Raw genomic sequence first — 12,790 nt, forward strand, 5'->3', positions numbered from 1 at the left:
TCGCTCTGTGCTGCCTCCCATCACTGACTAAAGTCACAAGGACAGATCAACCCACATTAGTAGTATATTAAAAAAAACACTATGGGTATGAAAATCAATATGTGAGGTTTATAACTGAGGAAAAGTATTGGGCTAACTCAATAAAAAAAGAAGTAAAAACAATAATTTTTTAAAACTACTCTTAATTTTTCATTGAAGAATGCAAAAACATTCCCCTCTTCCCCAACCTTTTCCCTATTTTATATTCATGCTTCCACATAAACTTGTTCTAGATGAGAGGGTGGGAGACAAGCACTTTAATTTACCTAAATGTACCATTAGGTTAAAAAAAAAAAAAAAAAAGCTACTTTGTTCTGGCACCCTTCTGGTATCTTGATATGCTAGGTAAGTTTCTACTGATAAAGCAGTAGTCTTTTCAAATTCATAAGCAGCGATAACATTTGTTAAAGAAACCTGCCTATGGGCTTGGTCTCTGATACAAGTGGCAGATTATATATATTTTTACTTTCTTTAAAATGAAATGTTACACTTCATATTCACTTGGTTACTTACCTGCAAACATGAAGTCTAAAGTTACTCAACTCAAGTCTGAACTGTATAATCTTTTCTACTCAACAGATTTTAACAGAAATTATTAATGCCCCAAAAGTCTGTTTTGAAACTACAGCTTACTAATTTGACTAATGCCAAAAAGTATGAAAATAAGCAAGATGAGAGAATTCAAACTGCACAGTGATTTCTCCATCTCCAATTAAGATGCATTTTGAACCACGTGTCTTAAATAGATACAGAATAAATGTACAGAATAAAACTAAGACAAATTTGAGTGGAGAAAATATTACTGATGTCAAAGGTATCTGCAATGTCAGATTATTTATAGAATATAAAAATGACAGAAAACAGGTAGTAGTCACATTTGCAGGCATTCTTAGTAAGTAACTCTATTTTACTCTTTCTTGATAAGCATCCTACTGTGTACAAAGAATACCCGATTACTCTATTCCTTGGCATTATGTCTTACACCTGATTGTTGGGTATAATAGATGGCACCTGGCAATTGCCTATACTCTCTGTCCACAGGTGTCAGCAGAGCAGTTTTCTTTGTCCCTTGGCAGGAATGAACAGTTTATAATAGCCAACACTTCACTCCCAGCAGCATTTCTTTGACCTCCCCAGCTTCTCTCTCCAGCTACTGCCTCATCTTCACTTTCCCTTTACAGCAAAACTCTTTGAAACTCTGAAAGAGTTGGACACACTCGTTGTCTGCAATTTCTCTCTTCCTACTTTATCATGAATTTACTTTTATGCGGCTGTCACCCCCATCACTCCACCTGGCCTTATCAAAGTCATCAGTGACCACCTCGTTAGGTCCAGTGGTCAGTTGTCAGTCCTCAACTAATGTGAACCATCAGCAGCATTTGACACAGCTATCATTCCTCACTTCCCTGCATTTTTCTTCTTGGCTTCCAGGCTCCCACATTGCCTGGTTTTCTTCCAAACTCATGTGCTCCTTCTTCCCATTCTTCTTGCTGGTTCCTCCTCATCTTCCTGCCTTCTTAAAAACAGAACCCTGGGATCCTTGAGCTTCTTGTCTCTCTCTCTACTCATTACCTGGGTGATGTCATCCAGGCTCACAGCTTTCAATATTATCTGTATGCTAATAACTCCCAAATGCGTCTAGTCCAAGCCTCAAGCATAAATCTCCAGATCTGATACCGTGCTCCCTACTGGACATCTCGTGAATATCTAATAGCCATCTTAATCTTAACAAGTTTAAACTTAAGCTTCTGATTGTCCCCTCATACCTCCTCTTGCAGTTTTACCTATATAACACGGGTAAATGTCAGCTCCGTTCTTTCAGCTGAACAGGCCAAAAGACTTGCGGTCACCCTTGATTTGTCTTTTCCTCTCACAACACATATCCAAACCATTGCCAAAATCTGTTGGCTCTAACTTCAAAATATATCTAGAATCCAGTCACTTCTCACCACTGTTACCAGCCTTGTTTGAGCCATAATATTCTCTTGTAAAGTTTTGCAGTGACATCCAAATTGGTCTCCCTGCTTCCACCTTTCCCTCCTACAGATGAATCTCAACATAACAGCCAGAAAGACCCTGCTAAAACCCTCCACTCAGAACAAAACCCCAAATCCCTACAATGACTTACAAAATTCTACTTGATGTGGCTTTCTGCTGCCTACGACTTCATATCTAATTGCTCTCCCCAGCCGACACTCCACTATAGTTACTCAGGCATTCTCTTTGTCGCTGGAAAAAGCTGGTCATGCACTGAACTCAAGGGCTTTATACTTGCTTGTCCCTCAGCCTAGAACACTTCCTTCAGACACCAGATGCTTGTGCCCTCACTTCCTTCAAGTCTTTACTTAAAATGGCATCTTCCTGATGAGTCCTTCTGTGGCCACCCCATCCAGAACTTCCTCAACACTGCCTATTTTCCTTTTCTGCTTCATTTTTCTCTCTAGTCCTTATCACAATCTAACATATCATATATTTTAAAATAATTATTTATTTTGTTTACTGACTGTCTCCCATAGTGGACTCTACGTTGGATGTGGGTAAGGATTTCTCTTTAGCTTGTTTACTGTAGTAACTCTAGCACAGGGTGGTGGGAGGGGGCCATAAATATTTGTTGCTGAATGTCATCAGCAGTCTGAGCCAGTGGTTCTCAAATTTTAGCTTGTAAGACTCATCTGTTAAAAATAAAAAACAAACAACAAAAACCAAAGGATTTCCATTGCCATTACCCCACCACCAAGAATCCTGATATACTGGGAGGCAGATGACCCCCGGGACTCTTGACAATAGTACAAGAATACACTTGGAGAAACACTGTTCTTGGTCTTTACCCTTTGGATTTCTTACAGGCCATCTAGTGGTGACCATCTTCATAAAGAATAGGAGTGGGTAAATTATGGCTCATGGCTAAATGTGGTCCACCACTTGTTTTTGTAAATAATGTTTTACTGGAATAGCCATGCTCTTTAGTGCACACAGTGTCTACGGCTGCCTTTATACTACAACAACAGAGTTGAGTAGCGTGACCTCAAAGCCTTCAAATCCTAAAATATTTACTATCTGGCTTTTTACAGAAAAAGTTTGTTGACCTCTGATATAGATAGAAGATAAATTATTCCAGAACACGACCTAGCGATAAGCTATTTTTTATTTTTTTAATATATATATATATATATTTTTTTCATGGTGTTTTCTTTTTCTTTTTGGCTGCATGGCATGGCATGCGGGATCTCAGTTCCCCTACCAGGGATTGAACCCGTGCTTAACCACTGGACCACCAAGGAAGTCTGATAAGCTATTTTTCAAAAAGCTGAAGGTATCCTTATGTATACTTAAGGCAAATCTATCCGACCTATATAGGAAATTTGCAATATATTTACTATTTGATTTATATTTAATAATCCATTCCTTACCTTTAATTCCCCAAAGAATGGTGCCCGTTTTTGTTTCTGTAACCAACGTTAAACAAAAAACTAAGATTGTGTTATAAATTGCCTTTGGATATTTGCTATACATTTTTTTGTTTCCCAAGGACCTATAATAAAAATAGAGGCATTCTGGGAAGAATTTTCAAAAATAAGATATTGGTCTAGGATGGCCAAGTTAACTTTTTCATAAATACCCATTTTGATAAATAAACATCAAAAGTAAGGTTTCTAATAGGAAACTATTTCATTCCCTTCTAACTGAAAAACCCAAGTAAAGAGTCTAAACCCCTGACACCCTCTTCTTTGCTTGTTGTCCATCTAGTCACCGCTATAGGGTCTTCAGTTGTTTGAAACTGCGATTTAAAAAAAAAACTTACTTAGTTACTCAAGCTGAGCAGTTTTAATTTGTTCTAATAGTTGAGGCCAGAAAAACTATTACCACAACTGCAGGAAAGCATTATCAAAGCCAGCAGCTGTCAGGCACCTTTATTTTTTTAGGCTGCTTTTATCTTTATACTAGAGAAAGACTTGTTCTGTTCTCAATATTCAGAATCTTTGTTCTTTAAAGATTCAAAATTACATTTTTAAGAAAATTAAACTTCAGTTTTATTTATTGAACTTTGACAAATAAGCAACCTTCCCCACCTCTACTCTCCAAATCCTGGTGTATTTAATTCTGAGAAATACTATTTTTAATGTGTGAGTTTTAAACTATATATATTAATAATGTTAAATGTTATAGTTCAGTAAGTCAATTCAACTTGAGATATTCAGTATTCCACTTATTCAAATTAAGAAATGATGTACTTACTAATCTTTTGGTTTGTTATCTGAGGTCAAAGATGGTATCTACAACTTCTGGGGAGAAGAAAAGGGAGTTTCTCCTGGCTTAGAGTATTTCCTAATACTAACTTCTGAAACAGACATGATCAGGAGGGATAAGAGGAAAGGCATACCATTGGGAGAGAAGACAATTTAAAGATTAATAATAGAAGGAAACTGAGAAGGAATGGAGACTATTTAACTACTATATCTATAAATAATAGGGTAAAACAGGTGCTACTGATAATAAAAGGTTGTTTTGTGAAAGTCTGAATAGGAAGAGGAGTATGCTTAGTTATGAAGGTATCTTCAAAATGTAGGACTTATGTCCAAAAATAAATAAATATCTACCTCCAGAAACATTTAACCAGGGTTTGTAAAAACATTTCTTCTTGTCTTTTTCCTTTTCAGTTTCAAGTGTTAGATTAAATAATTGTTTTTCTCCTTTTTGATTCTCTTTCTTTTAAAATATCAAGAATATTATATTACCCTGAGCTTTGTTTTTGTCTTTGGTGCTTTATGAATGTCATTTATATTGAGTTTTTCTAGTCAATGAGTGTACCATGGAGAAAAGGGGAGATTTCTTTGTATTTTTTTTTTGTTGTTGTTCTTATTACATTATTACTATGTCAAAGCATTAGGTCAGCTTGCTACAGTGCAGTCTTGCTAAAAATAGAACCTTTGGAAAATATACCCAAACAAGTAGAGACATCGGCAAACCACCACTAGATGGCAAAACCGCTTTACCATTGCTAACATACTGCCTGTAGAAAGAATGTGACTTAGGAAACTGCTGCAACATATTTCCCACCATATCAGAGTTTTGATCAATTTGGATTTTAAAATATGGATGGCCACTCTAGTCTGAAACTAAATTACTTGGTATACTTTATCTTCAACAAGTATTTATAATCTTATTCATGTCAAAGCCTTACATTTACAATCCATCATCAATGTATTATTAGTTTTCAACAGTTCTCAGTAAAGAAGACAGATCCAGTGACTAAGAATACAGCAAATGTATTAAGATAAAAATCAAAACACAATATAATACATGGTAAAAATGAACAAAAGGCTATACAGAATTCAAAATTAAATATTTACAAGTATATCCCACATTAGTTACATAGGCAAAGATATCTACATTAGACCTATTAAAAAGATTACATTGTGTTTTTATATAAAAGTTATAGATGTGTTTGATTAGAGTGATAAAAACAAGATATGGTTTTCTTAAAAGTTTTCTTGTGGTAAAGAGCAGAAAGAAGGAAAAAATAAAGTATTTTTTTTACTCCCCTCAGATTTTTTTGGTTGAAATAAGAAATGCCCATTTCTTTAACGTAGTTTAAGTTATATTAAATTCACAAGAGAAGATTTCTTACTACTCAAATCTAGAAAATTATAAAGCAACAGAGTTAATAGTCTATTTTTTTAAGAAACACGAATGAGAACTTTGTTTTATAAGTGCATTTTACTAAACTATTTTGATTATTATACATAAGTGTGAAGAAAATCTAATTGGTTCAAGGATTAATGCTGCCTATTCGATAAAACTACAGGAATCAAATTTTGCCTGACTTTTAGTAAGAATGCTATGAGAATGAATATACAGCAGGTTGATGCTTTTAATGCATAATTCAAATTTCTTAGCATACAATGAAACTTTTGAATAATACTCTAGCATAGGGACAGGAGAGTCAGAGTATAGACTTAGTTCTGAGGACCTGTTAGGTGTATTCACACCACACCACAGTACTGTATTTTCTTCCACCAAAATTGCCAAACTCTAGTTAGATCAAAGGCCACTTCTACTATCTTCCCACTGACCCCAGTAGCAACACTCCTCAATTTAAGAAAGTTGCTCTAAAGTCATTCACCAGTTCCACGGTAGGTCACTTTGAGAATTTAGAGGGTTTCTTATACAAATTACTCCTTTGATAAAAGACTCCAAGTGAATAAATGTGTCTTACTTCAAATGGCTTTATTTTACTAAACGGACACCTCCTTTTGCATGTCCAGCTATTCCCCTTGATTTTACTTAATTTGATCTCCTACTCAACAATAGAAGCACTCCCATTTCAATTAAAAAAGGTCAAGGTTTAAGTCTGAACCATGCTGGTATCTGTCACAAATAGATGTGACGGATATCAACATGGTTGACAGATGCTAATCTAGAGACCGTCTTCCAGGATGGACTTATTAAATGTATGGGGTATTAATCGTAACTATTTATTTTGGAGTTTGAGTTAATTGCTATTATTCAAATGCAGTTGTTATGAATTCACAAATTTAGAGTTTGTAATAATTCCACTTGGTAATATATTTAAGTCTATACTTATAATGGAAAAGAGGGGGCTTGTTCTGCAGTGTAAACAGGGATAAAACGAGAATGTTTGTCTATTTAGGAGAATGTTTTCAATGTACTTCTTATGGTAGAATCACACAGTGAGTAGAGCTCAGAACTGTTGAAGCTTTATGTGTTAATTAAAATTCTTCTTGCTTTACTTTCCTTTATTCATTAAATTCTAATAGGCTCAGTCTTTTCCTGGTCTAGTCCCATCCAGCCATCCCCAAATAAGAATGGGGATTCAAAACTATTTTCATACTCTGGATAATTCTTGGACATCACTATCTCTATGGAACTGGATTAGAAACTGGCGTTTGGACTTGAATTATGATTATCATGGTGCTATTTCTATTTATAGAAGGTAGCTGCTCTTCATTAACAACAAGCATTGTGGTCAGAATCATGATGAAGGATAGGAAACCGATATTGATATTTAGGAAACATTTGAGTACCCTGATCTCATCATGATACGTACCAAAGGTAACATACTATTTCTTTTTCAAACGTTTGATGACTTGAGCTTTCCAATATTTCTGAGAGGCATTTCTAGGGAGACTGGCCATACTTAAGCCTACTGAATAGGGGAAACAAGTATTTAAAAGATTAGCTGGAATGGTCGCCCTGGATAAAAAGGAATGACATTTATCATGCTCAAACATATCTAAAACTTTTTCTACCCACTGTCTTTCCTAACATAGATTAAGACGTGAAAATTTTCCAGGGGCCTTAAGTAGGAACCTCAGAGTCATGCTTGATTCCTCCAACTCTTTCCCTTCTACCCCTAACTTGGTTAATCAACTAAGGCCTATCAAACATACTAGGCATAGCTTCTTCCTCCCCAGTCCTGCTGCCACTGTTCTTAAGTAGGTCCACAGAGCCTCTTTCTTGAGCTACTGTCACAGCCAACCAGCTGACAGTCTGCACCAGTCTTTTTAATGGGTTCTGTTGTTTTTGCTGTTCTTTCAAGGGTCAGTGTTTTTCGAGTCCAGGTGTAATACCCCTTTACTCTCTCATTCTGTACTTTCCCCCTGGACAATCGATCTACGCCTGTGGATTCAGGTCCTTGATATGATGACAATCCTGCAATTTTTATCTCTAGCCTAGATCACTGTCTTAGGCTTCAAACCTGTATGTTCATCAGCCTAAGGGATATATATCTCTAATTGGAGGTCCCACAGGAACCTCTTCATCTGTCCTACCTCAAACCTACTCCTCATTTTGTGGTCCCTGTCATCAAATCTCACCTGGATTACTGTAATAGCCTCCTAAATAGTCTCCCTACTTTCAAACCTGTCCCTCTGCAATCCACGCTACACCCTATAACTGGAGTGATTTTTCTATAAACGCAAATATGAACATGCCTCTTTCCTGCTTAAAGTCCTTCAATAGCTTATTACTGCTCTTAAGATCAAGTTCAAACTCAACTAACCTACAAGGCTCCTCAAGGTTACTCTGGAGCCTCATCACCAGCCATTCTCCCTTTAGCTAATTAAGCTCTGATTTTTGGGAATTATTTGGTCTTTCTCCTTTCTTGTCTGGGTCTTCATAAATTTTTTTCCCTCTTCCTGGAATATTCTTTCCATATCTCTCTGCTTCCTTTGCCTAATTCATCTTTAGATGCCAATTTGGATTTTATTTACTTTTTCCCCCCACAACTTTCTGGTTATTAGCATAGTCTCAATTGGAATTCATGCCTGTTATTTTCTCTTTTTAAAAATTTATTTTATTTATTTATTTTTGGCTGCATTGGATCTTCGCTGCTGTGCACGGGCTTCCTCTAGTTGCAGCGAGCCAGGGTTACTCTTCCTTGCGTTGCGCAGGATTCTCATTGCAGTGGCTTCTCTTGTTGAGGAGCACAGGCTCTAGGTGCGCAGGCTCAGCAGTTGTGGCATGGCGGGCTCAGTAGTTGTGGCTTGTGGGCTCAGTAGTTGTGGCTCGTGGGCTCTGGAGCATAGGCTCAGTAGTTGTGGCGCACGGGCTTCATTGCTCCATGGCATGTGGGTTCTTCCCGGACCAGGGATCGAACCCGTGTCCCCTGCATTGGCAGGCAGATTCTTAACCACTGCGTCACCAGGGAAGCCCTATTTACAGTTTTGACAATATTTTTCTGACAATGACTCTCCCAAGATTGGGTTTGGTGGCCTCCTGCTGTGCTCTAAAAACACGCACTACTCATTTAATATAGCCATTTTCTTTGTAAATTCTAATTGCCTTGTCTCTCTCTCTCTCATTCACCACAGTGTAAGTTTTTTAATGGCAGGGATTTTGTATACAACTATATCATAGGTGCCTAAAAAAGCCTAAATCTATAGTTTGAATTCAGGTCACTGCCCTTCTTAAAGATGTCTGACAGTTCCTACATGCCTACTGAATAAAGACTCAAGTTCTTAACATGGCATATAAGGCCCTTCTCAAGATGCTACAGCTTATCTTCCAATTTCATTTCCAGGAATTCCTGCTTGCCCTCCCCTCTACTTTCCATTCATATTACCCTGAACGCCTCTGCACAGGTCATTCTGATGCTTCCACACTTTTGCTTATACTTTTCCCACTTTCTGGAATATCATTCCTCTGCTTGTTGTTTTCTTGGAAAACTTTTTCCAAACCACTCTTAGCTCCAGTTCAGGTAGACTTTATAGCTCTCTCTTCTAGGTCAACACAGAACTTTACTCTGTTACAGCCCATATCTTGCTGTATTACAGTTATTTATTTTTAATAATGACTCGCTGGCTAGACAGTGAGCTTCAGGAAGGTACGTATTATACACACTCATTTTTATATGCCTACCACAGTGCCTGGCATCTAGTAGTAGTCAAGTGTTTATCTAATTGGATTAAAACAGAAGTTAATTCTGTTTCAACTACTCTTATCAAGACTCAGGCAGAAGGCAGGTAAGGGAAGAATGGTTCATTCTACAAAATGTAAAAATGAAAATGTATAGGTTTATACATCTTTGCTTAACCCTAGGAAGAATTTGGCTTCCTTCCCAACCCACTGCCTCTTTTTTAAAGTGCCACTTAGAGAGCTTCTGCTAGCTCTTGTAAGTAGATAAACTCTTCTGATTTACTCCCTGACTCCAATCTATCCTTAGTAAGAGAAATAAGAGCATGAGGAAAAAATATAAAATGAGCTAGAAATATTTTATGAGTAACGATCAACTATGAACTTTAAAAGGTAAAGTCAGTGGCAGAAGTTCAGAAAGCCTTGCCTTGAATCCCCGTCCTGTGACTTTCTGACTTTGTGCAAACTGCTTACATGCTTTGGTTTTTTCATCTGTGCAATGGTAATGATGATAATACTTACTTTACCCCTAGATTATTGTGAGGATTAAGAGTTTATACACATGAAATATTTAGAACAAAGCATGGCATACAGTAAGCAGTTACTAAGTGTTGGCTATTATTATTATCTTAAACAGTGATTGTTTAATTAATAACCAAGAGTTATAATATGTTCCTAGATTTTAAGAAAGGGGCCTCAAGACAGAATGTGAGCTCTAAGGCTTTTGAATATTAATATACAGTAGCCAGACAAATAGCATATCCTAAAGGACTTTACATTTCAGACTTAGTACTAGGTTCTAATTATGACTTTTTTTATTCAATTGCTGTACTGTGGAAAATTACTTATAATTTTATTTCTCCATTTTCACATTTATAAAGTACATTGATCTACACTGAAATGATGGTATGTATTAATTAACATGATTATCAAGGACTTTGAAAATATAAAACACTAAAGTGACAAATTAGTTTATAAGTACCTGATGTAATTCATTAACAATATAGCATATAACATTAATTCCCGTAATGCCTTCCAACTGCAGTTCTTAACTCCTAAATTCTTCCTAATTTTCTCAAAGGGTGTTATAAAATTAACTATGGAGTTAAAAAAAATAAACTTCAGAATCTATGTAGCTTTGGGTTAAAAAACTGTCAGATTTAAATGTGGATGCCATAGGGCTTCCCTGGTGGCGCAGTGGTTGAGAGTCCGCCTGCCGATGCAGGGGACACGGGTTCGTACCCCGGTCTGGGAGGATCCCACATGCCGCGGAGCGGCTGGGCCCGTGGGCCATGGCTGCCGAGCCTGCGAGTCCGGAGCCTGTGCTCTGCAACGGGAGAGGCCGCAGCAGTGAGAGGCCCGCGTACCGCAAAAAAAAAAAAATGTGGATGCCATAAAATTGAAAAGTGATGTAATTCTAAAATCATTATCATCTTTTGCTAAAATAAATGCGCTTGTTGCAAATTTAAAATACTAACATGTATTTTAAAATCTGATTTTATAAATGTTATATAATGATATTGATAAAAATTCCAGTTTAAAAGCCACAAAGATGATTCTCAAAATATTTTGTTATAGCCTATAATTTTGATAAATGAATAGGTTATGACTTAGCCATAATGTGAAAGTACAGCCAAATCTTGATTATCTTTAGTCTGTGGAGATATGGATGGCTTAGATAGTTAAAATCCATATATCATTCCAAAACCTCATCCATTAGCCTTTTCTCCCACCAAATCTTCACCACAGTTAGCTTAGCTAATTTGCATTTCAGCTACCTTTCTTTCTTACTTGCACAGTGAAATGGTAAAATATATGAATAAAAATTTGACAATAAAGAAAATATTGGAAGGAAGGGCTAATCTACATACAAGATAACCGGTCTCTGAATAATCAAGAGTTGGCTGCACAGCATTATGTTTACCTTAAGGATTAAAATAGCCTCATTCTCCTTCATATATTTCAATAAAATCGAACAGGAGTTCCTATGCCTTAACATTCCTAGTCAGAGTTTCTCTGAGTACCTGAAAGAACCCTGGTGGTACAGGACCTACTGGCATGCCATCTCCTGGGGGAATGTTTCCTAGCACTGGACTGGGAGCTGCTGCAGCACTCTGCAAAGAATAAAGGAGAAACAAACCTATATCATTACAGAGAAGGCACAGAACAAAAGACTGATGATAATAGACTGTAGGAAGGGAAGCTTTTCATTCCTGGGAACAAATATTGGTAATTTCCCCCACTCCAGAGGTAAACTAAGATGTAGCAGTTAGTTTAGGATATGACTAAGTTATTTGGCTTAAACAGGTCTCTTTAAACTTTTTGAAATCACAGAACTTTAATAAGATAGTATATTTGAGTAAAATATAAAAGGCAAATAAAATGATAAAGTGATAGAAGTTTAAGTAAATGCTTTATTTTAAGGCACAGCCTTCTGAAATGGCAACATCAACAACAAATAGATAAATATTTAAGTAACAAGTTTGAAAATGGTGGTTGTAGGAGTTGGAAAAAAGAACTCTGTTTAGATTATGCTTTTCTCTGTCATAAATAAGTATAATTACTTCTCTGTCTATAGGTGGCAACACGCACATTATTCACTTTCTGATATACTATAATTGGTAGCCAAAATATAATTGATAGCAAAAAACAGGGTGGTGAGGATGAAAAAGTAATTAGGAGATTGAATAAGAGAAAGGAACTAGATTTGGAGAGATTAGTCTCAGATAAACAGATTATGAAAAAATCAGATTGAAAAATTCAAAGTCTACTTTACTTGCAAATTATTTCATGGAATCCTATGGCTTCATGAAATAGGAATATGAAAACCTTTGGGATAGGCTCTTTGTAGTCAAGTCAAGGTTTTAGATTTAACTCTTACATAGAGCAGTAATACATACAACTATTTTACAACCATGGATTTCATCCCTCAATCTCGTTAGACACATTACAAATACTAAGAACAGCCAAGAAGGGAGCAGAAATATGCTGAAGACAGATCAGTATGAATTCAACAGTTCTGTTATGAGAAGAACTCAAAACAAATCCTGGATCTAGTGTATTTGTTGTACTTTTCTCACTTGTAGATCAGTTTATTCATTCATGAATTAATATTCCATTAGAAGATATAATATCTCAGTATATTTGTAGCATGTATTTCCCAATATAGAAATTGATAAAAATACTAAAACATGTTTATTCTATAGTAGTGGAAGTTATTATCACTGAAAGCCAATGATTTTAGTATTTCCTGAGGAAACCTAGATTTAAATGTGGTTATCTAAAATGTTGGTTACCTATGAATGCCAACATTCTAAACTTCTGATAAAGCACAGAAGTATAAAAGGAGAAATAATATTTCTTAGATATTAAGATG

The 12,790-nt window shown here is 36.2% G+C and overlaps 1 protein-coding gene across 9 annotated transcripts in view; it reads right to left on the bottom strand.

Moving 5' to 3' along the window:
* Nucleotides 1-12,790, bottom strand: part of SSBP2 (single stranded DNA binding protein 2) — a 297,817-nt gene that overhangs the window by 77,537 nt on the left and 207,490 nt on the right. For 7 of the 9 annotated variants that reach the window (XM_089909088.1, XM_089909086.1, XM_089909087.1 and 4 more), the window contains one exon: nucleotides 11,439-11,528. The exons of the other annotated variants lie outside the window; for them this stretch is intronic. In XM_089909088.1, coding sequence (XP_089765214.1) covers nucleotides 11,439-11,528 — 90 coding nt within the window. The remainder of the gene's footprint in view (nucleotides 1-11,438; nucleotides 11,529-12,790) is intronic. 9 annotated transcript variants of the gene reach the window in all.

Source organism: Delphinapterus leucas, chromosome 3 (assembly GCF_059928025.1).
Source record: "Delphinapterus leucas isolate spDelLeu-1000000601 "Yukka" chromosome 3, BTC_Dleu_Yukka2, whole genome shotgun sequence".
NCBI lineage: Eukaryota > Metazoa > Chordata > Mammalia > Artiodactyla > Monodontidae > Delphinapterus > Delphinapterus leucas.